A 23,368-nucleotide genomic window follows, 5' to 3' on the forward strand; every position below is an offset into this window, starting at 1 on the left:
CACGCGGGCGCAGTGTGGATTGGGAACTTCACACACTCCATTGAATTTCTTCTTGTGCAGGTTTCCTAACGATGTTTTCCTTTACCGTAAATGTAATTTCGCACATGTTATTCAAGAAGAGTAAGAGAGAGAGAGAGAGAGTAAGTGGGTAGTCAAGTTTAAATTATAGTCTCGCATAGTTCGTCAGAGCATTTTGTAAATTATGCTATGCTTATGAACTTCAAAGTTGTATCATATTTTACCCTTTCACACGAAATATTATTTACCTACAAGAAAGGGGCAGCAAGTTTGGCGTTAAAATAAATGAAGTTTATTATACAGGACACTGGTATATGTTCACAGATAGGTAGTTTCCAAATACGCTAACTTACATTTCTCCAATTTTTGGTAGCAGCTATAGCCATGGAGGCGCTGAAGGGAAGTCTGACTTTCACATATTATAGCAATGATGCTGCTTGTATTCTTACTTTACAGATAGGTACAGGCACTATTTAAAATAACACTTGATATTAGAATTTTATGACATTCATTTGTTTATATTTTTACAGTCTTGAAATTTGTACAAGCATCCTTCCTTTTTGTCTTAACTTTATATACACAGTTGTAGTAAAACTCGGATTACTCTAGTTACTCAGATTACCCATTCGATACAACAATCCCACTTTGCTTAACCACAAAAATACTCAAACCATTATTTTTCATAAAAAATAGACAATCTGATCTAATTACCACATCCACCTGAGGAAGCGACATAATAATTTAATAAACAACATTATTTGATAAACAATGATAACAATTCAATAGATTTCTATTTTTTATATATGTATGAACTTTCAACAGTCTGCTGTTAATGATTATTCCTACCTATTAATGTACAAAAGCACAGGTAACATCTAACTGTATTATAATAACAAAACTAAAATAAATGAAGATACAAATCTAAATAGAGCTTTACTTGATTGAAATATACCATAACTAATAAAATTTAAGAAGTTCATGAAAGGAGTACCCAATATTATGTTTCAGAAAAAACTATCCATAAGCAATGACAAAAATATATGGAGCAAGCAGTAATGGAATTTGTTTTATTGAATTTGAAGAAACACTAATAAGAAACCTAATTAGAATGATGACTTTGACTTCTTATTTCATTAGCACTTTATGATACCTTGTTTGGATGCAATTAAAATGAACTAAAACTAAATGAATGATGAAGAATGAAGCTAGATATAGGTGTACTGTAAAGTTGATATTAAAATTATTAACTGTCAGTATACAGAATGGTATAATATTGTCCCAAGACAAGTACAAGCATGATCCAATATTTTTCTTTAACCTTTTGAGCGCCAAAATGCGACAGCAGAAAGTCGTGCCATAGGTACCATGTCGGCATTTCGTGGCGCCTATGGAATGATTTTAAATAATTTTTTTTTGTCTTTGTTGACTGTGGCGTCCAAAGGGTGGAGTATGCAAGAAAACTTTTATCTTTTATCCAGGAGGTATAAAGGCTGATCATACTTGGTTGTCTTATTTGTAATTTATAACAATAATTAGATGCACAGAACAATTAAAACTAAAGCATCTTTAATTAATGAAAATATAGATGAGCAAATTCAATCTAAGATCAAGCATCAATAATTTGATACTGATTCAGTACATTTTAGTCTAAATATTTATAGAAAGTACCTATAACGTCAGTCATACCGCATAAATAGCTTTTTCCATACAGTATAATTTTCACTGTGCAGTCAAGTGCAAAGATATCAACACATCCAAAGTTACAAAAATATGTATACACAACCTTAATGTTGAGTGCACAAAGTAGAAAGTAAGTGCATTTTTGTAACTGGCCGTGTCAATATCACAGTACTAACATTGTACATACTTTTCTAACAGTGAAAATTATATCTTATGGAAAAAGCTAGTTATGCAGTATTGCAGTATCACCAACAATATGGAAATGTGAAAACTAGTATCAACTCACAAACTATATTTATAATGATTATGTAATTACTGTTTTATATGGTTATGTTGAATCTATGTCAAAAATAATATTATAGTAAAGGTTTGAAGAAAATCAACAAAACACAAGCAATTCCATTATAAATAAATAACATTAGTAGCAAACAAAGTAGGTACAAACCATCTCTCACCAGCAGACTACAACCCGTTAAACCAATGACAATTATCTAAATGTCGCTACAATCACAGAGATTATCATGAGCTTGTCAAAATCATACATTGGATCAAACAGAGTGGCCTTGGGACTGGTGCCGCTGTCCCCACTGACTAGAAGGTCCCTGCGCTGAGTTACCTTGTTGCATCCACGAGAGGAAGTTGGGTGGCTGTGGAGGCGCAGACGACCCAGGTCCGGCAAACGCACCTTGTTCAGACCCTCCTGATGGGATATTGTTGATTAGACCCCAACCTGCTGCTTGGTTAAGGGCTGCTGCTACTAAAGCTTGGTTAACTGGAAGTCCACTCATACCCAGTGGCATACTTCCTCCTTGGCCTTGCCCTCCACCTCCTGCAACCCCTGTTTGGCCGTGTTGCCCAGACATGCCCAGTGCTTGCATATTCACCATATCCATGCTCCTGTTGCTCCATGAGTTATTATTGGATGTTGAGTGCATGTGGCCCTCTTCATAATTTCTACTGGGCAAGTTACGCTGGTTTGAGCCACTCTTGTTTTGCTTAGGAGATGCATTTGATACATTCACAGAAACACCTTTTATAATATGATCTTGACCACACAAGCTTTGTGCTACTTCCGGATCCAAAAATGTTATGAAACTAAACGCTCTAAATGGCTTTGGAATAAATACATCAGTTACTTCCCCAAATTGAGAGAAATATTCTCGTAAGTCATTGGCTGATAACTCCTCCGTACAGCGCCCAACAAATACTTTACAAGGCATTGAATTGACTGAGCCCTCCTTAGAATTAGGTATTCGCACGTCACACCAGCGCCCATCTATCATGTGCCTTTGAGCCAGCACCCTCATCTGAGAAGTGTAAGATGCAAATCTTATGAAAGCAAAACCTTTAGACATGCCAGTCTTGGCGTCTCGTTTCAATTGCGCCATCAGAACTTCACCAAATTTTTCGAAATACTCCCTCACAGTTTGCTCAGTTGCTTTCCATGGCAGCCCTAATACTATCAAGTCAGAGCATAGATTATCATTTCTCTTGGTCTTAGTAGAAGAAGAGTCGGAATTTTCTCCAGATTTACGTTTGTTTTCTTTAGGAAAACTGCAAATATACAAATGATTACCCCATCCTTCTGGAGGGGGGTAGAGCCTGCCATCTCTTAATCTTATTCCTCGGTTATTTTTCGTTTCCGGGTGTCGATATTTCAGGCCGCAGCAGCCAGGAAACTGCGCGGACACTGTTGTTAACATCAGCGTTCCATCTTCTTCGATTGGTAGTTCTATGGGTTCTTCATTTTCATCTTCGGCCACGGGTAAGTACTCGAAGGACATTATAACTTATTCATGAACAAAAATATTGTTAAAAATAAACTTTTAATATGGATATTATACTTATCACTATACAAATGTACAAGTTTTAACTTCCTAAATATATAAATAATCACATTTATATTTAATCAAACGTCACCTACGGGTTCAGAACCCATTGAAGGTTGAAAACATAGTTTGACGTAACAAATTTGATCTATTTTTGAGGCGTAATCAAAGAAATTTTGACGGGAAATACAGATCAAGAATATTTAAGCGACGTATAATCAGGCATAGACAATCAAAAATGGCCATACCATAGCTTTAGAAAGTTGACAGTGAACTGAAAACATTGCCAGCAGGAAATAATAAATAAAAGCAAATGAAAAACAAACTTTTCTGTGAACATTATTAACAAAATGAAATTTACTAAACGATAGAATCTTGATAACCATTTTATTTAATTACCATTCAATTAATGACAATTCAATTAGTGCTCCAATAAGAGCAATTATTTTTTCAAGGAAATATTTAAAATTTAAATTCTGTGTTGGCATGTTTATTTCTTGTCTATGAGTCATCCACATACATTTTGATTTTGAAATGTTTTTTATTCAATCCAATCGAAAAACGCCTTCGTCGTCTAAACCCATTAAATGTGAAATAGTGTGTATTATTTTTAATAATTAATTTTTTTTCGTGAATAGCAGTAAAAGTGAGGCATTCGGATAAACATTTTGTTATTTACTTAACAACCTGTGTATAATCTCGTATACGTTTTACGGTACCTAACCTCAGCCAGCAGGTTAGCATTCAAAACTTCATTTATTATTTTCAAGAAGGAATGTTTTATCAAGAAATGTTGATTTAATCGTGATTTTGTTAGTATGGTAACATATAAAACGTTTAAGTAATATTGCTATGGATGATGAGTGTAAGGAGTACAGAAGAAGTAAACCACAACAAAAGCTGTATAAACCTGGTAGTGGCCCGTTGCGGCGATCTGGGAATGGTTTTGATGGAAAAATGGAATCATACGAAGTAGAAAACGGGCCTAGAGGTCGAAATCACTACGGATCTCATAATTCTGTAAACGATTTAGATTTTAATGTCACTGGTAAGGAACAGACTAGCATTAACCGTCATAAGAAGCCTGAACAACAGTTGTATGTACCTAAATCTAGCGAGTCGAGCTACGACATGGAGAGACCGACAAGGACGCCAATGAGGTGTGACAATAATTCTAGTCAGTACATGAACAGAAGAATGTCAAACAAACATGACAATAAGCATGGCTTCACCAGTGGTTCAGTATCCAGGGGTGCGCCAAGAAGGGACAGATCATTTGCAGAGTATCAAAGTAAGGATAGTACAAACAATGATATTAACTATAACAAGCACTATAGACAGATCTCTGAACCTAGGACAGATTCGCCCCTACATACAAATTCTGAGCAAAAATTTTTAGATAGGAACCGGGACAGCAGAAGTATGGAGACTTCAGCTGGGCGCCAGACATCTGGGTCCGGAGCTAAACCACCATCAGGTAGAAGAAATTCTGCAGGATATCCTACAGATTCATCCAGACCTAAGCACATGGTAAATTTAGACAATATACCACCAAGATTTAGGAAAAAGTATTTAGAACAGTCTGGTCATCACAGTTTTGATAGCATGGATCAAAAAAGTAAGCAATTTTCAAATTACCCTGTCCAATCTAGTTATAATCAAGGTCCTTACAACAATACTAACTCAAGCTGGTCCCAAACTCTGCCATCACGAGGAAGAGGACGACTGAGGGACAATGACAATTTTGATAGAGAAAAATTCTTAAATTCCTATTTGAAGAACTATGAAGCACAAAACTCACGAAGATCTACTCCAAGCAACTCATATTTAGACTTGTGTGAGCCAAATGCAAGTGATGACAAAAACATTATTGGAAAAGTTGAAGCAGCACAGAACCAGGACACATCTCTTGATTATGGTAATGTTATCTTAGAGTTTGCAGCAGGTTGTGATTTTTTTTGGGGAGTTTGAGGTCTAACTGTAACAATCACAAAATTCCACCAATCTGCACTTTTCCTACTCACATGCTGTTATAATTTGAAACATTTACAGCAAATATACAAAAATAACATGTTAATTTATTAAGATTGCTTTTTGTATTTTCAATATGTAAATTAATGTTATTGATGAAACATTGTGTGAAATTGATGGCAGGCTTTTTAACAGGCCATTCATTCAACTAGGTCAGATCAATTTGGAATTTTTTTTAGGGAATAACTATAAATTAAATTTTTCATTTTAAACTTTGCAGTATCTAAAAATGGAATTATAAAGTCAAACCGTGAGAGTACAGCCAACTATAATGAAAATGTGAAGCATGAATCTGACACACAAGATGAAAATGAAGAAATTTCTCATAGTTCCTCAAACCTTCTCGACATGACCAATCTGGTAAATACAAGATATTATATTGTGTACTACTTAGATTAGGTTACAGTATGTATTAAAGTAGAAAATAACAGAAAATTAAATTTTTGGATGGTGTCTTGGATAGCACATGTGAGGCTATAATGAAGATCTGGATTCAAAATCCAGTTTTAGCTTTATTTATCTAATGTTTTCTGTTTGTATACTTTTGGTATCTAATGTCTATCTAAACTTTCTTTTTGCATTTTATTTAATATCATTGCCATCATATTTTAGGATTGGACTGAAGAAGTAGAAAAGAACATCAAACTAGATGACATGTGTGACTCTTCCACAAGTTTTTCTCTTAATCTTCCATCAACAGCATCTCAGGAAGCCATTAAGACAACTGAACCACGGGAGTCAAAACGAAGATCTCGACGTAGGGATAAGAGGTAAATAAATTAACAAAGATGTGTTTTCTTATTGATACATTCACTAACATGAACTTATGCTCTCTAGAGATATGATTTATAAAATCATAGAAAGGAATGGTCATACTAGTTTCAATCTTTTCGGAGGATTTGTTCAAGGGTGAGTGCGTTCACAACACACGTTGTGAACACATTCACAACACATGTGTGAACACATTCACAAAACACATGTGAACACATTCACCCTTAAAAATATTTTCCAAGATCGAAGCTAGTGGGACCATTCCTAACTTATATTATAGTCATGAGTTTAATACTGTAATTTTATGAGCAATAGCATTTTTGTAACTTTCAGGCGAACCCATGACCATGGTTACAATTGTGCAAACATTTGAATGCATAAATGTATAATAGTGGTGTTTGTCAACTAGCAGCAAATGTGTAAAAAATATTATCATGTAAAAAGTGCATGCTTAATGCATAGCATTATAAATAGGTACAATTTTAAATTAAATTAAAAATTGATTATGGATAGGTTCCATCCTGGTACACAATTCAGTTTCTTTGACTGTACCTAGCACATTTGCGTAGTCATAATTTTGTGTCTTCCAAAACAAAAACAAAGTGTGCAGACAGTGCAGAATTGAACAAAAACGCAAATTATGATTGGTTTTTTGGAGTCTTTTTGTATTTTCTATTTCAACTCCAAATTTGTTACTTTTACGGGTATCCCGTAAAACCATATCGAAAATACAAACTGGGACATGGATGCACAGAAAAACCAGAAAAGGAGAAAGCGCTGGGAATCGAACCCAGGTCCTCAGCAATCCGTGCTGCGTGCTATATAACCCCTACACCACCGCTGGACAGGGAATCTAGACACGAATTTTTCCTATGCATACATATCTCAGGTTGCTTATTTCTACTACGCTACTTATGCCGCAGCACTAGCGACATCTATGTTCCGCTCTCATCGAGAGACGTCAGACTCTTTCGGAACCAACCGCTCACCCAGACAAGAGATGTCGCTACTAAGCAATCAAATTATGATTGGTTTTTTGGATGAGAGCGGAACATAGATGTCGCTAGTGCTGCTGCATAAGTAGCTTAGTAGAAATAAGTAACCTGAGATATGTATGCATAGGAAAAATTCGTGTAGATTCCTGTCCAGCGGTGGTGTAGGGGTTATAGCATGCAGCATGGATTGCTGAGGACCTGGGTTCGATTCCCAGCGCTGGTCTCTTTTTCTGGTTTTTCTGTGCATCCATGTCTCAGTTTGTATTTTCGAAAAACGCAAATAGCAATTCAAATGAAAATTGTGAGGCCTAAAGATAAATACATATGAAAATAAATCACACTAAAGGAGTAAAAAATAAATAATCCACATTTTTTTCCTTAATAGAAGTTCAAGTAGAGGGCAGAGAAATTCAGAGAAAAAGCAAGAGCCCATTAGAAAGGATAGTAATGTGAGCATTCACCATGATGTGATACCTTCAAACTTAAAGCAGAGAGACAGGGAACGGAGGGATAGTTACAAAAGCAACCGTTCATCAACTATTGGGAACAGTCGAGACGATTTGGATCATTGGAGGTCGCTGCGATCTTACAGCAGGGAACAAAGCACTGAAGGGTAATTGACAAGTATTTTACTTTTAGCTGTTAAATATTGACCATCACAAAACTTTTGAATTTATGATGTTTATGATAATAATCAAATTAGGTAAATGAAATGCACATGAAAATATAAGTAATTGTATTGTAACAGATATTAATAAATATTATATATACCATTCGTAAGTTTAACAGTATAATGGTAAAACCGATTGTCATCCTTTTCTTAAAATGAATGGCTAACATCAATATTTTAAATTCCTTACAAACTAAACTCCATGATCTGAGCCCTTATCAGGTCATATGTTTGCTTGCATATGCAATATTCTATTCAATATAATATATTGTATTGTATTCGAGAACCTTCTGACCCATCTGACCCATCAGTACTGCGAGCAATGTGCCCCGCCCACTGCCACTTCAGTTTCACAATTCTTGCAGCTATGTCGGTAACCTTAGTTCTACTGCGGATATCATTATTTCTGATTTTATCCCGCAGAGAAACCCCGAGCATAGCCCTCTCCATAGCCCTCTGAGTGATTTTGAGCTACCGCATGTGGGCCATCGTTAGCGCCCATGTCTCAGATCCGTATGTCATCACTGGCAGCAGTGGCAGCACACACTGGTCAAAGACTTTTGACTTTGGATTATATGACATACAGTTGCGTGCAAAATAATAGCAGTAAAGGCAAAATTACACATACATTATGTAAATAAGACTTTAAATAGAATATATTGATCTGCCCAGACTGTTCAATGTCTCATAATAATTAATCAAATTAAACTTCCTAAAAATTGCCATAGCTTTGACTTAAAGAAAGCAAAATAAAAATACGATTTTCAAAAAAATAGCAGTGTGATTTATTAAACTGTAAACTACAGTTCAAAAACAAACAATTTGAAACAAAAGTTATAAATTCTTATTAATATTTCGTGGCTTGACCTTTACTATAACAGCTTCACATCTCCTTGGCATTGAGTCAACTAATGATTGCCACCTTTCTACAGGGATATTGGCTGACTGTACAATATGCCACAATTGGGACTTTGTGGTAGGTTTTTATCACTTATAGCATTTTTAATATCTGTCCACAAGTTCTCGATCGGGTTGAGGTCCGGTGTAGCGCATCCGGTGCAACACTGTGCAGCCCATGGTAAAACATTGACTTTCTCAGTTCTAAACCATTCTTTCACAACTTTACTAGTGTGCTTTGGGTCGTTATCTTGCTGGAAAACCCACTTTAGCGGCATACAATCAGTGGCATATGGATACATTACATCTTAAAGCACCTTTAAATAATATTCTTTGTTCATTATGCCCACGATTTCAATGATAGGCCCTACACCATAGTAAGAAAAACATCCCCATACCAAAGCGGCACCGGGAGGTCTTCTCACATACTCTCGGCGACCTTTACACCCAAACAGTACCACTTTACTCTCGTCACTCCATAAAACATTACGCCACTTCTCCATAGGCCAATCTACATGCTCTTTGGCAAAAATTAGCCTGTTTTATGTGTCTCTTAGTGAACAGTGGCACTTTCCTCGGACTTTTGGCGTGCAGATCAGCTTCTACGAGTCGACGGCGAACTGTAGAACTACTCACTTTTAAATTTAACGAGTGTTGAATGTGTTTTGACGACAGAAATGGTTGCTTTTTTGACAAACGTACAATTCTTGAGTTCTCGTTTTTTGATGTAGCCTTTTTTTTACCTCTTGTTTCAAATTTATCCTCCCACTTCAGAGCGTTGCTGATCATTTTAGCAGAACAATTTAAAATTTCTTGAACAACTTTATATGTTTTTCCTTCTTGAATCAGCCTTTTAATCAAACTTCTGATTTCTTTGGGACAATGCCTTCCCCTTCCCATAGTTCTTAAGTTTTCTAGCAGTAATCACTTTTACACAGCATCAAATTATATATTCTACTATCGTAATTCTATATTATCTCTTCGTGGCCGGAGAAAATTATGTAATTAAGACATTTTAGTGACACTGCTATTTTTATGGAACATAATTTTTTTAAAATCGAAAATAAAAGTACGAAATTGAAAAAATTAACAATTCAGTGGCAAGTACACGTAGTCCTTAGGTAAATGGTTTGTAAATATGAGGACGTCTTCTGAGCACCTGTCTTATCTTAGAAATTAGGTACCTAGGTCATAAACTGCTATTATTTTGCACACAACTGTACCTACTTACTTTTAAAACTAAAGTCATGACTACATTGAGAAGAAAAACTATACGTAAATCCATAACTCCCCGAGAACAATTGAGGCCATTGTCCTTTAGTATACCGACATGGAATAACATCATTGACGAGCAAGTATGATGAAAAGAAATTAATGTCCACAGTAACGTAAGCAATTACTATGTGCCATACATTCTGTCATACAATTATGGGGAAAGTTCTGGTTTGATGTTAGGTATTTCCAGATTAGAAATTATTCTTCTTGAGCAGGACAGATAATGTTTTACCAACTATTTGAATTGTTTTTTTTTAGGAGGATAGTATCGCAATGCAATAGCCGGGATGTCTCCGCTCATCGCGCTCTAAGTCCAAGAGATGCAGACGGTTTCCGCGTGCCAGTGGCCGTGTCCAAAAACGCTGCGTGGTCTGCGTCAAATCAGGTAGTTAATTATTTTTTCTCCAGTATGCTCGGAAATGTCCGCCTATCTTTCGCAAAAATAGTCCGCGAAGTTCTTCCTTATAGACTGTCACAAATAAAAAAAAACACTTGAAATTGTATGAAATTCATTAATCATTACTGTGTAGTTTTTTTACTTTTAAATTCACGTTTTGACTCCAATACGTCAATCTAAACAGCCAAATATTCCTGAACATCAAATTTCTTCTTAACGTGTATGTCGATTGAGATTTAAACCCGTGGTCTCTGTTTTGAAAAGCAAATGATTATTTTTGAGACCAATCATGCCTTGACCAATGACTCTAAATTCGGCTTCATATAGGTAGGTTTTGCTATGTGTCAGGCGTTTTAACGTTCTGCTAAATAGCAAATTAGTTACAATGAGATGACCGAGATGTGATCGAGAGGTATCTGTCAAATGATTGAAGAGAAAAACGTGAGACAGATGTATTTTATGACAATATTGTACTGTTTTGGATGATTGTCATATCACTTACCTAAAATTAGCATGGCTTTTTTTATCAACATTCGACCATACTTATATACTTTAAAGGTCTATTTTCCCATGTTGTTCAGATATATTTGATATGTTGACTGCTTAGATACCAGTGGTTTTTTGATAGCTAAGGTATTTGCGTCAATAGTGCCATCTAGATCTCTGCACCGTTTCATTATGCGTTGTTATTTGCGTTTAGTGCTCTCTAGTCATAATGTAGTAAAAATCTCAGCGCCATCTAGTCATAACCCTCGATTTTGGCTTTGTTCCGGTGGACGTTTTTTAGTATAGAGGTTGCAGGTCCATACATATATAGTACTTGATTCGTATTTATTGATGGACTCAGCTACTCTTCGTCCGTCAAACTCTACTCATCCACGAATTGCTTTTTCCCGGCCTCGGCAGTAATGTACTATAGAGTATTTAATATAGTACCGTAATGAGTTTCAAATTTGGAACAGCTGTCGAAATCTACATAGGTAATTTACATGGGCCTCTATTCTGGTATCCATAGACATAATATTTTATCGATATGAAATGTCACTGGTATGTTATAAATATAAATTGCACGACAATTTGATCTCGAGCGACATAAGAATAAGGACTTTACTGATTTGTCTGTCTTGAAAAAAAAAACACATTCGTGACAGAGATTTGTCTTGCCGCCATTACTCATTGTTGTCTTTTTGTTTGTTGCTTTTTTTTGCTGTGTTGTTGAAGTTCCTTCTGTTTTAATTTATTTATTAAGTACATTCGTTTAACACCTATATGGATGGATATGTTACTGGTAGAACAAGCCAGTAAAGCAATGCAGGTCATTTGTCATCGGTTTCTAAACCCATCTTAGAGTACTTATAATATGTGCGGAAGTAGATAAAATATTGTATGCAACGGTACGTAATCAGGCGTTAAAACACTCATGTGATACTTTTATTATTTTTTAACACTTAAGCGCTGAAAGTAGGTTGCATTTAAGTTGAAATCCGTGTTGTAAATTTGATTTACATCTTTAGGGATGTAAGTAAATTTAAAAATCCACTCCACACTGTAACAACACACACAAATCACACAAACTCGACTATCACCACCAGGTAGGTACTACACTGATGCGTTTCCAACTCAACCAGAGTTAATCCTCAGAGCTAACCAACCGTTCACAATGCTACCAGATGTTAGACCATCTCTAACATCGATGTCTTTCTGCCTAAATACACTATAGCGTTGTAGTCTAAAAGTACTGATGTGCCAAAGGAAACTTTCCAAAATTGCGGAATTTTTCATACAGGAAAATTTCAGAAACTTCTCACAATTTTGTATGGAGATTGAAACTTTCAGTTTCTTAAATTTACATTCCCTAAATTTCTTGTGAAAATTTCCAGAAATTTTCGAGAACTTCACCAACTTTTTGGAAACTTTCCGCAACTTGCACATCTGTATCTAAAAGTAGTTATATGTTTTTTTCTATTCAACGGCAGATATATTTAATTTACATAGAGCATTGCTTCTTAGTCACGTTTTTCGTTTAGTACTTACATATTTTTTCGTTGGCATTTTTAAAATTTTTAGTTTTATGTTACAGAAAAAAGTAAACGGCTCTTGGGTGGGCGGTCGTACGCCGAGTATTGAAAGGCGTCACCAGTCGCCGGCGCCGAGCGTAGCGAGCGTAGCGGAACCCGGTGAGGTTGGCGGCGGCGGCAGCGGCGGCGGCGGCGGCCGGTCCCGACGCACGGGGAAGCGGTCCAGTCGCCGTCGCGGCCGGAACGCCGAGAACATCGCGCCCCCTGTCCCTCACCCGCCTGGCGCCACGCCCGCTCCGACTACTATCAACTGGCGCGAGGAAATACTAGAGTCCAAGAAACACACGTATGTGTATTTTTTTTGTATAAAAAAACCATAAGTATACATATATATATACAGCCTTGGCCAAAAGTATTAGCACCCTATAATAAAAAACACAAAATATGTCCATCCAAATTGTATGTAACATTTACAAATGATTAGTAAATACACATATGTAGTTTTATACACAGTAAATAGCATGCTGGTTCGCAGTAAAACATAACCTGTAATAAAAAATGTGAAACCCTTTTTTTCTAATCGGTTCTGATTCGCCTGCATCGAACTTGAACACATGCGCTATTAAAAAATAATTGTTTTTGCTTTGGGCAAGAAAATAATGTATATTATCTTTTTAATACGCCCAAAAAAAGAGAACTTACGTTGTTGTGTATTGACCGCCTATGATATTTGTATGCATCTGATAACTTTTGTATTCTATTGTATAAGAACCATAGCTACAATGTTCTCAATTTATTTCATTGATCCTACTATCATGGCTATAAGCATTTAATATAATACTTGTTTAGGACAACGGAGAATACTCACCAAAGGAACAGACTAAACAGCGCCATGTCGGATAAAACTATATCAGAGACTTCTACTTCCCAGCCAGGATTGTTAATATTGCCACAAAGTTCGATATCTCAATTACCAAAGGAGCAGAGGTACGTTAATTAATTCTTATATGAGTTACACTCTTTTCCGCCAATTGATGACTTTCGGTCTGATATGATGGAGGATTGACCTATTGCATCTCTTAGTTAGACAAAAGAGTTCATAGCTATTAAAATTAAATACACAGGACACTTCCATACCTATGTAGGTATTATATTCTATTTTTCTTAACACGATTCAAATGACAGATTCCAAACTAACGGAACTAGAGTCCCTCCTACTGTTACGCAAACTATCGATACTTTTGCATGTACCTAGTGCTAAATATGGCAATAGCATTATTTGTTGGTTTAAACGTTACGCTATCAAACTGAAAGTTTTATTTGAATGTTAAAATATAATTTATTCAACACTTGGAGTGTGACTTTCCGACTCTGACGAACAATCTTGCAAATTAATAATAAGTTCGTTTATTACCGCTTTTATTTTTACCGATAACCCTCACCTCTAGCAATTGCGGCCTATTGAAACAACATTGTAAGGACGTTTATTAAAAAAAGTAAGTTAATATAACACAGTAAATTAACAATTTGTTAGCAAATTTGAGTTCAAATATTCGAACAATCGGCAGCTTTAATGTGATTTAATTTTTTCAAGCATTATATCTCTGTTGGGAAAAATTGAAAATTAGTTACCGCCTCACAAAGTTACATAATCATCATGTGGCATTTGAATCATGTTAGAACAAATAGAATATAATAATGTTAATTTTTATGTCTCACGGTTGTTTTAATTCAAAGAAAGTTAGAATATCCCCTGCGTTGAATTTTTGTTGTATTTTTATTATAGTTTGAAACTTTTTTTTGCAGTCGAGGTGGCTCTATTGAAAATCAAAAAACGTTGTACGACCACCATAATCCTTCCAAACCAATTATAGTACAAACTAGTCCAACGCAAGCCCACATGAGAATGGAGAGAGGTAAGTTATGTAGATTTTTCAACTTAAGTAATGTTAGCATGTATAAAAAGCCTGGTCCATTTTAGCCCTGCCATTAATATTACTACCACTTATTATAAGTCCCTTATCTTTACACTCTATGGTATTTATTGCACTCTTGGTTATATTTGATGGTAAATATGCTTTCACAGTTGTTTTTGAAGGACTTTTCTGCCTTTAAAAAAAAGAAGAAGTAGATTTGTCTATTTTTTTAAAATTTCTTCTTTAGTTAGTATTCTTAGTTATAATTTGTAGTTTTCGGGTTGCATGTTAATATTATGTTGCCTTTTATTTTACCACTGCTTTTTGTAGAATAGATTGAAATAACTGTTTATTTAGATACATCGGTGTCAGGGATGGACAGTGGGCCGCGCGGTCTGCCGTACGAGGCGAGTGACGCGGCGCGCGCGGCGCGGCATTGCGAGCTTCTGCAGCAGGTTGATCGTGCAGACGCCATCTTGTATACGCACTCGTTGCTGGGACCCGTCGCTTTGGCTGATCATTGGCCTGAAGTCATGGAAACTAGGTGAGTTTGTGACCAAAACATGAAATAAGGTCGGTTAAGTCCTTTGAAATAACTTTCCTTGTAATCAAACATCATTTTTAATTTTTCAGGAAATTTTTACAAAATGCCCTCACAAAACTCCTAATGTCCGATCTAAAATACTGCCAAGCTGATAACATAGAGCACAACTTTTGGAAAATTTTGTATTACACATTTATAGAAAAACTTAGAAGAAGCCTTCCTCAAGTTTCTGCAGAAGAGAAACCGAAAGTAGTCAAATTAATAAATACTATAATCGAAGAGGGTAACACCTATTTCGAGAATCTCGTTCATATGTTAGAAAAAGCGTACAAATTTAATACTGACGATTTTATAAATGATAATCACGTGGTGCCGCCCAAGGGCCTCGGCTACGTTGGGCTTGCCCTTATTTCTGTTCAAAAGCTGTACGTATTTTTGGGTGACTTGACAAGATACAGGGAGCAGGTTAACGAAACAAACAACTACGCGAAAAGTAAATTCTGGTACACAAAAGCGCAACAAATCAACCCAAAGAATGGACGGCCATATAATCAGTTGGCTATTTTGGCAATTTATGCAGTGAGTATGACAAGTTTTCGACACGAGCGTCTCACTATTTGTGTTAACTAGCTTTGACTGTAATTTCTTCTGTTGCAGAGAAGAAAATTAGACGCAGTGTATTATTACATGAGAAGTTTAATGTCATCGAATCCATTTCAATCGGCAAGAGAAAGCCTTATATCACTGTTTGATGAAAATAGAAAAAAGGTGAGTTATTTAAGAGAAAACGATTAAAATAATTAAAATTATGCTAAGCTGACCATTAAAGCCTGAGCTTAGTTCAATGGAATGAATGTTGATGTAACTTTGTGCACCATTCAATTCAGTGTGCTCGCTTCTATGTTCTGTTTTCAATGGTCGTTAAGAGTGAATCACGTTTGTTTACGTTTTAAATGCACATTAAGGAATAATAATCTAAAAAATTCGCAGTACGAAGCAGCGGAGAGAAAGCGCCGCGCCGCATTAGAAGGCGCAAAAACGACTGAAAACGGTGAAACCAGCGGTGGACATGGTATGAGAAAAGAGGTGTGGGTCCGACCGAGCGGGCACCGCACTACGACGCTCCAGGACGACTCTATGAGGGAACATCTGGCTGCTATGACGCCTGTTGAAGTGAGATTTCAGTCGAACTACATCTTTTGTTCTATACACTTGATTATAGTACTTTAAACTTGAAGCAACACTACTGTGTCGCCGGCTAAATATAATCAATAACTGAATTCAAACAGAGCTAGACCAGTTATGGTTTTTTACGGAACGTGAACTGCACATGTTGCTACGTTTGTTAATATGGAATGGTAGTTTTATTTCAAGACGTACGCCTTTGTCGAAAACCATTATTATGATCCTTAAAAAACAGTTTATCCCACTCTCTTCATTTAAAATATTATACTAATTGTCATTTTTGTTTTGTTGCAGTTAAATAAAAATTTCATCACAAGCTACTTGCACGTTCACGGGAAGCTTATCACCAAAATTGGGCAAGTATTATAAAATTATTTAAGAAAGAAAGAAAGAAATTTACGTTTGTCTTGGTAGAATTCTTCTATTACATAGAACATAGAATAAACCATAGAACCATCGTTCGTTCGTACGAGGGACGGTAAGATCGCATCTTACCGTCGCTCTCGATCACCTGTTAAATACTATTAGCGTGAGTGGGCTGACAAAAGAACGAACTTCGAAAATCGCTTCGAAAAAGCTTAACAGCGATGTGTTGTATAAGATGATGTTTTACCCAACTCTCGCTTCCTTCAGTCTTCCAGTTGCCAAACGCTAATGCTCACTCCGCAGCGCCTGGAGCCCAGTTTATATTTGGGTATTGTTTGCAGCATGGAGACGTTTCACGAGAGCGCGTCCCGCATGCTGTGTCAGTTCCGCGCGCTGCTGCATCGGCAGCCGCTGCCAACGCCGGCCGCGAGACTCCTTCAACTCACCGCGCTCAATATGTTCGCCGTCGAGACCACTGTCTCCGCCAGTAGAGGTACGGGTACGCACAGAGCCCAGTTTCTCAGAGCATCTTAGTCTAATAATATTATGTGCTCCAAATTTCATAAACACACCTCAATCAAACGGCTATTTAGATCTCACTTCTTTTGTCCTTAAAGTCAACGATCAAGGCATTCATAATAATGAACTTGGCTTTCATTTCACATTTATGTTTTGATGGGATACTAATATGCTCTGGGAAGCTGGAACCAGTCAGCGGCACCAGACTTGGCCCAAGTCAGGGGGGTGTCACTACGCCATTCCGCCGCCGAGCTACAAGTACATACCACTGACCCGACCCGTGGCGCACGCGCGCGCCTCTTACGCAGTACGACTCACTTTACGTCGCAAACGCGTGTCATATTTTAATTGGCAAAATGTATCCAAAAAAATACTGCATTGCAGCCGATTGTCGGAACATACATACGTGTGTATAACAACAATAAACATAAGTGTATACGTGTGTGTAAAAAAAGACGGACTGTAAATAAAATGAATAATTGCATGTTAACATTACCTACTTGTCGCGTTATTTTATTACGTATTAACCTGTTGAATAATAAAGCAATAAGATTCTGCATTTTACCACAGTAACGTACGTTAAAATGTGAAAAGTTGTAGTAGGTATATTTTTTTTTATCCAAATGCGTATTTCTTTTCAATCCGTTCCTAAGGGTATCAAGTGAGAGGGCTTGAAAAATAGAATTTTGACACAAAAAAAAACAAATACAATGTGGCTGCCATCACAAAAGTAAAGTTAAGCAGTATGAACCTAATCGTCTGTACCTTAGTTCATACGCAGTAAATTTCATTTAATTTAATTGTGAATTTTGTGCAACTATGCTCAAAAGACATCTGATGATGATGACATTTCTAACCTTCACTAGTGTATTCCGGGAGTAGCAACAAGTAGCAACCCTAGCACTACACGTGCCGCATTCGAATGAATACGAATTATGCGATAGACAGAGAATCATAAAGTAGGCACGATTCTTATGCCTAAACGTCACTTTTGTACGGCAGTGAAGCTTCTGTACTTGTACTATTACTTATTCTGTGCCCAAGTGTAGGCGTACAATTACTAATAAGAGGAATAGAAGTGCTACACGAGCTACGACCGCGGCCGTGCATAGGTATAGCTAAAAATAAAAACTTTTTAACAAAAAAATGGAACCGCCAAAAAAACTGAAAAACAAAAAATAATACCTTTTTTGTTTGACCTTAATCTAGGTACCAGTTTGAAGTCGGTGCCTCAGCACGAGCCAGGAGGAGTGCCAGAAGCCCATCCTGTAGACGACTATAGGTCCACTCACCCTGGCTAGTGCTGAGGCGGCGGTTAAATTTTTTTTGGTAAAAAGTATTTATTTCATGCTTTTTTCCCATCCTTGGGGTATTTTTTTTTCCAAATTTATGTAATACCAACTTCAAGGAACTTCAACTTCTTACCCTATCCAATAAAAAGGATTATGAAAATTAGACTACTCTGTAAAAAGTTACGCCTGGTCATACAGTACAATCAGTGACTAAAAAATCAATCATCCACTCTCGGAGTATACACTTTTCAATAAAAAAAAAATCATCAAAATCGGACTACTTACTCTGTAAAAAGTTATGCGTGGTCATACATAATATACATATACGCGTCGACTTGAGAACCTCCTCCGTTTTATTTTTGTCGGTTGAAAAGTTCGTTAATGTTCCCAATTTAGCGTGTAACGAAGTAAACCTTATAATTTAATGGGTTGTTGCGGAGACGGTAGTTCAAAATGGATTAAATTGCATTGGTAAGTAACATGATCTATTAAAATCTTTGAAAGACGAAAAAACATGTGTAATCATATACAGCGGGCGAGGCGAAAAGGAATGGAAGGAAATACATGCGATAACATTTATATTACTCTTGTCTTTACTTATGTGTTATAAAGCGAGTCAAGCGGCCGCTCTTTTAGAGCTTTAGCGATAGCTATTAAAACTAATGAAGTCCCACTAATATTATAAATGTGAATTGTAATTTTATTCGTTTGTTTGTTACCTCATCACGTCTAAACCGCTGAACTGATTTAGATGAAATTCGGTATACAGATAGTTTGAGTCCCGGGGAAGGACATAGGATAGCTTTTATCCCGGATAATTGCATGGATCCCGCGAGGTAGCGATAAACGAGTTCTACGCAGACGGAATCGCGGGCAACAGGCTATTATCCAATATATTTGAATCTTCGTTCCGGCCTTCATCACAGCTCTATGTATGTACATTATTCATGCAATATTTTTATTAGAGCTAACATTACATACCATATTCATTGCAGGTCAATTTACATTATTTAATATCATCATTCGTTCCATAATTATTTGTATAATACCAGCGTCATTCGTATTGCACTGTGAATTTTTAATTAGCTATTGCCCACAACTTCTTTCGCATTGTTAGTATGCCATTACCATTCATCAATAATCTCAAGACGCCCCTAAAACACCGGCAAAATGCGTGTCGGTGTCGGGCATTATCATGAAGATCTGAATTTAGTTCCCGCCCCAGATTTTTTTTTGTGATCTCGGTAAAAAAATTGCACGACAAAAAAACACAAAGAACTAAAAAATACTGAAAAATAAGTAAATTCTGTTGATTTGTATAAAAAGTACTTTTGATTTGTAAAAAAAGTATAATCAAAAAGGCTAATGGGAATGGATGAAAATTTTAGAAACGCTTGAACCTTTTTTTATCGATAGGAATAACCTTTCTAATTAACAGAAAAAAATATATCAGATTTTTAAGTAGCATTAATTAATTTTAATAATGAAAGTTTCTTTACCGCCAAATTACGACAGTCCGGTCGGTTACGGGTTGTTCTATAGTCCAGAATAAAAAAATAAAAAAGATTTATGTGTCTTTGACTCGATCGTTTTGACAGATGACACTCTTTACCGGCTCGGATAATACCGACATGGAAATACCGACCCTGTTTTTCATCTACACTTCACATCTACACTTTTTTTAGGGTTCCGGAGCCAAAATGGCAAAAACGGAACCCGTATAGTTTCGCCATGTCTGTCTGTCTGTCTGTCCGTCCGCGGCTTTGCTCAGGGACTATCAATGCTAGAAAGCTGTAATTTTGCACGGATATATATGTAAACTATGCCGACAAAATGGTACAATAAAAAATGAAATAAAAATTTTTTTTAGGGTACCTCCCATTAGTCGTAAAGTCGGGGTAATTTTTTTTCTCATCCAACCCTATAGTGTGGGGTATTGTTGGATAGGTATTTTAAAACCATTTGGGGTTTGCTAAGACGATTTTTCGATTCAGTGATTTGTTTGCGAAATATTCAACTTTAAAGTGCAAATTTTCATTAAAATAGGGCGCCCCCCCCTCTAAAATCTGAACTGGTGGGTGGAAAAAATTGAAAAAAATCGCATTTGGTATATCAAACTTACAAGGAAAACTATAACGGCTAGGTTTGCTTGAGAATTATTAGTAGTTTAAGAGTAAATAGCAGCCTAAGGTATAAAATATACCTAAACTTGGAAGATTCCGTATAAAATACGAAATCCTTAGAAAAATATTACTTATTTTTTTCGTAATGGCCGCGGAACCCTATTTCGGGCGTGTCCGACTCCTTCTTGCCCGGTTTTTAATGTTTTTTAATGTTTTTTATTCTGGACTATGGAATAACCCGTGACCGACCGGACTGTCGTAATTTGGCGGTTAAATATCCGATGTTTTTGTCTGTTAATTAGAAAGGTTATTCCTATTGATATAAAAAGTTTCAAGCGTTTCTAAATTTTTCAGACATTCCCCATTCGAAATCTGCGTGTAAAAACGTTTTTTCCTCGCTTGCGAGAAAAGATAGATAACATCACGAAATGACATTTTTACTTGACACTTTTCTAACCTCTCTTTTTAAGTCGCCTTTTTCTTGTTTGGTCTCTTTCTTTAAACTCGACTCTTTCCTAACGCGTATCCCCTCTGGACGAGTGCTGTAGTAGTAAATATTAAATAATTATTAGTATTGTAAAATATTTTTTTTGGTAGGATAGGAATACTTCCAATTAGGTTTCATTGTCTTCAATTTCCCGCGTCTAGCTAGAACTTCTACGTATTTGAGTAAAATTATAAAAAATGATTCACTAATACCCATTCATTTAGAAAATAGTACCTACCTACACTTTTTTCCTTGCTTCTCCGCTATACCGTGCACCACAGCTAAAGTCTGTGCCTACCGTTATGTTGACATCCAAAATTCGCCCTCCTTCTCTTCCACATCAAACAACACATATATCACACCGGCCCAACTATCAGAAACATCACGAAAAATGTTTACGCGTTTCGAACTTTCAAATACTTACATTGTTTTAGTTAAAGTCGTCAAACCTTTAAGCTCCCTCTTTTTGTCCAGGTTAAAAATAACTGGATTGGCCTCGCGAGTCCCGCAGCTCGGTTATACATTACTTGCTTACAAGTTGTTTTTAAGCTTATTAACTTCTATTTTTGTACTAAACCCGGGGCAAACTAGTGGGGTAGTCTATAGTTGGGGGTAACCATGCGGGATAACATAATTGTAACATTGCTGGGATCATTGGAATGAAGTTAATTTAAACTAAGGACTTTCCGATTAAAAGAGAAGTTAATGGTGAAACATTTGAGAAGTAACTGGAAAAAATCTTTTAGTTGGGTATTGCAGGGATTCCTAATCCTTTTAGGGTTCCGCACAAAATTTGCTCCGAATCTACTGAACGGATGGTGCAATTCTAAGACCCAAACACAGTTTTTTGAGAGCACGCTTTTCGCTCACTTCGCTGCAAGCTCGAAAGAAGAATCTTAAGAATTAAATTTTTAAAAGCCCTGTCCTTGCCGCTATTTCTTTAGTCTTCAGTATTCGATCACTCAGAACTTCCTCTTCCACTAATTTGACGCAGTCCACGGCGAGTGCTTCCACAGGCCGGCCAGAGCGAGGTTCGTCGTCAATGGAATCCCGCTCTAAACGAAGCTTACTCTATTCTTTAATATAGGAAAATGACTGAGAGGTGTCCCACACCATCCAACCATTTTTTATATCGGTCAGGCTGACCATCCTTTGTCAGGAAATTGGCCACGGAACGATATTCCAACTTAAACATTTCGAAAACTTTCAGACTTTCTATTGTTCTAAACGCCGTCAAATCAAAATCACAACCAATAAAAACCTAAAACTACCTATACACAAACAAGCAGAATAAATGACAATCACAATGACACTTTTTATTATAATTTTTAAACCGCCATATTTCTCCAGCCAGAAATTTTTGGACCGCACCTCGTAGAACTATAATAAGCTTAATACCAAAAAAATATCAAACTGTCAAGCGAGTGTTTGTTCGTCACTTGATTGCACTTGATACAAGTTGTCGGATAAGTATTTGAAATTATAAAGATACGAGTGATCGCTTGACTTAATTTGTTTGACGGATATCACAAATAACGATGTCATATATACCGTACACTTGAACTTGACTGTGAAACGGTATTTTTAGCGTGAAAGCAGTTGGTTATCGCTTTGGCGCTCGTTTTTTTTTTTTTTTTTTTTTTTATTTATTCTCAAAAAAAGGTACATAATTTTATTTACATAACTAATTTCGCCAAACTATGACGTTTATTGGCGTTTATTATTTATTTGAAATTGATCCTTCGAAATCTTGTCCATTGTAGATTTGACTAATGGCTCGAGCGTTTTGCCCGCTTGCTTAGTCATTATCATACCACGTTTATTAGCACAACGAAAGGATAATTCGCAAAAATTTTGATCACTAGATTTAGCATCGATATTATCTTTAGTTTTGATAAAAAATAGCACTGAACATCGTCCCTTTTAATAATACCTGCCGAAACGATATTGAGGAAAAAAACGCCACAAAAACTCATGATATTTACTCCAATTTGTATTAACTGGAGCTAAATTAGCATAAAAAAAAACCGGCCAAGAGCGTGTCGGACACGCCCAAAAAAGGGTTCCGTAGCCATTACGAAAAAATTTGGGGAAAATTTGTCTTGAAATTTTTAGTACCAGCATCGACTTGGAAAGCTCTTAATAACAGTTTTTTATGTGTATCGAATCGTGAATAGTTACTTCAGAAGTGCAGTGTGTTATTTTGACAGTAACTACCGGAAAATTATGAAAAAAACTTAATTAATCTTGATTTAAGTTGTCTCAAAAACATGAATTTCAACTTTAACCATCTGCTATGAAAAAAAAATTACTAGAATCAAAACAAATAAATAACGTCAATAAATTAGGCATGTT

At 36.3% G+C, this 23,368-nt stretch overlaps 1 protein-coding gene and 1 pseudogene across 2 annotated transcripts in view; one reads left to right on the forward strand and one right to left on the reverse strand.

The window, feature by feature from the left end:
• Nucleotides 1-294: 294 nt before the first annotated feature.
• LOC141428104 (TAR DNA-binding protein 43 pseudogene) lies at nt 295-3,722 on the reverse strand (annotated as a pseudogene).
• A 328-nt stretch (nt 3,723-4,050) lies between these two features.
• Nucleotides 4,051-23,368, forward strand: part of Smg6 (Smg6 nonsense mediated mRNA decay factor) — a 41,956-nt gene continuing 22,638 nt past the window's right edge. Inside the window, exons 1-14 of one of the 2 annotated variants that reach the window (XM_074087865.1) lie at nt 4,051-5,445; nt 5,779-5,918; nt 6,171-6,328; nt 7,710-7,937; nt 10,425-10,551; nt 12,644-12,927; nt 13,431-13,568; nt 14,388-14,497; nt 14,855-15,041; nt 15,131-15,620; nt 15,699-15,809; nt 16,032-16,214; nt 16,521-16,582; nt 16,934-17,085. In XM_074087865.1, the coding sequence (XP_073943966.1) occupies nt 4,380-5,445; nt 5,779-5,918; nt 6,171-6,328; nt 7,710-7,937; nt 10,425-10,551; nt 12,644-12,927; nt 13,431-13,568; nt 14,388-14,497; nt 14,855-15,041; nt 15,131-15,620; nt 15,699-15,809; nt 16,032-16,214; nt 16,521-16,582; nt 16,934-17,085 (3,436 nt within the window). In that variant the 5' untranslated portion in view covers nt 4,051-4,379. The remainder of the gene's footprint in view (nt 5,446-5,778; nt 5,919-6,170; nt 6,329-7,709; nt 7,938-10,424; nt 10,552-12,643; nt 12,928-13,430; nt 13,569-14,387; nt 14,498-14,854; nt 15,042-15,130; nt 15,621-15,698; nt 15,810-16,031; nt 16,215-16,520; nt 16,583-16,933; nt 17,086-23,368) is intronic. The other variant, XM_074087866.1, reaches the window with a different exon arrangement.

The sequence above is a fragment of the Choristoneura fumiferana genome, chromosome 5 (genome assembly GCF_025370935.1).
Source record: "Choristoneura fumiferana chromosome 5, NRCan_CFum_1, whole genome shotgun sequence".
Taxonomy (NCBI): domain Eukaryota; kingdom Metazoa; phylum Arthropoda; class Insecta; order Lepidoptera; family Tortricidae; genus Choristoneura; species Choristoneura fumiferana.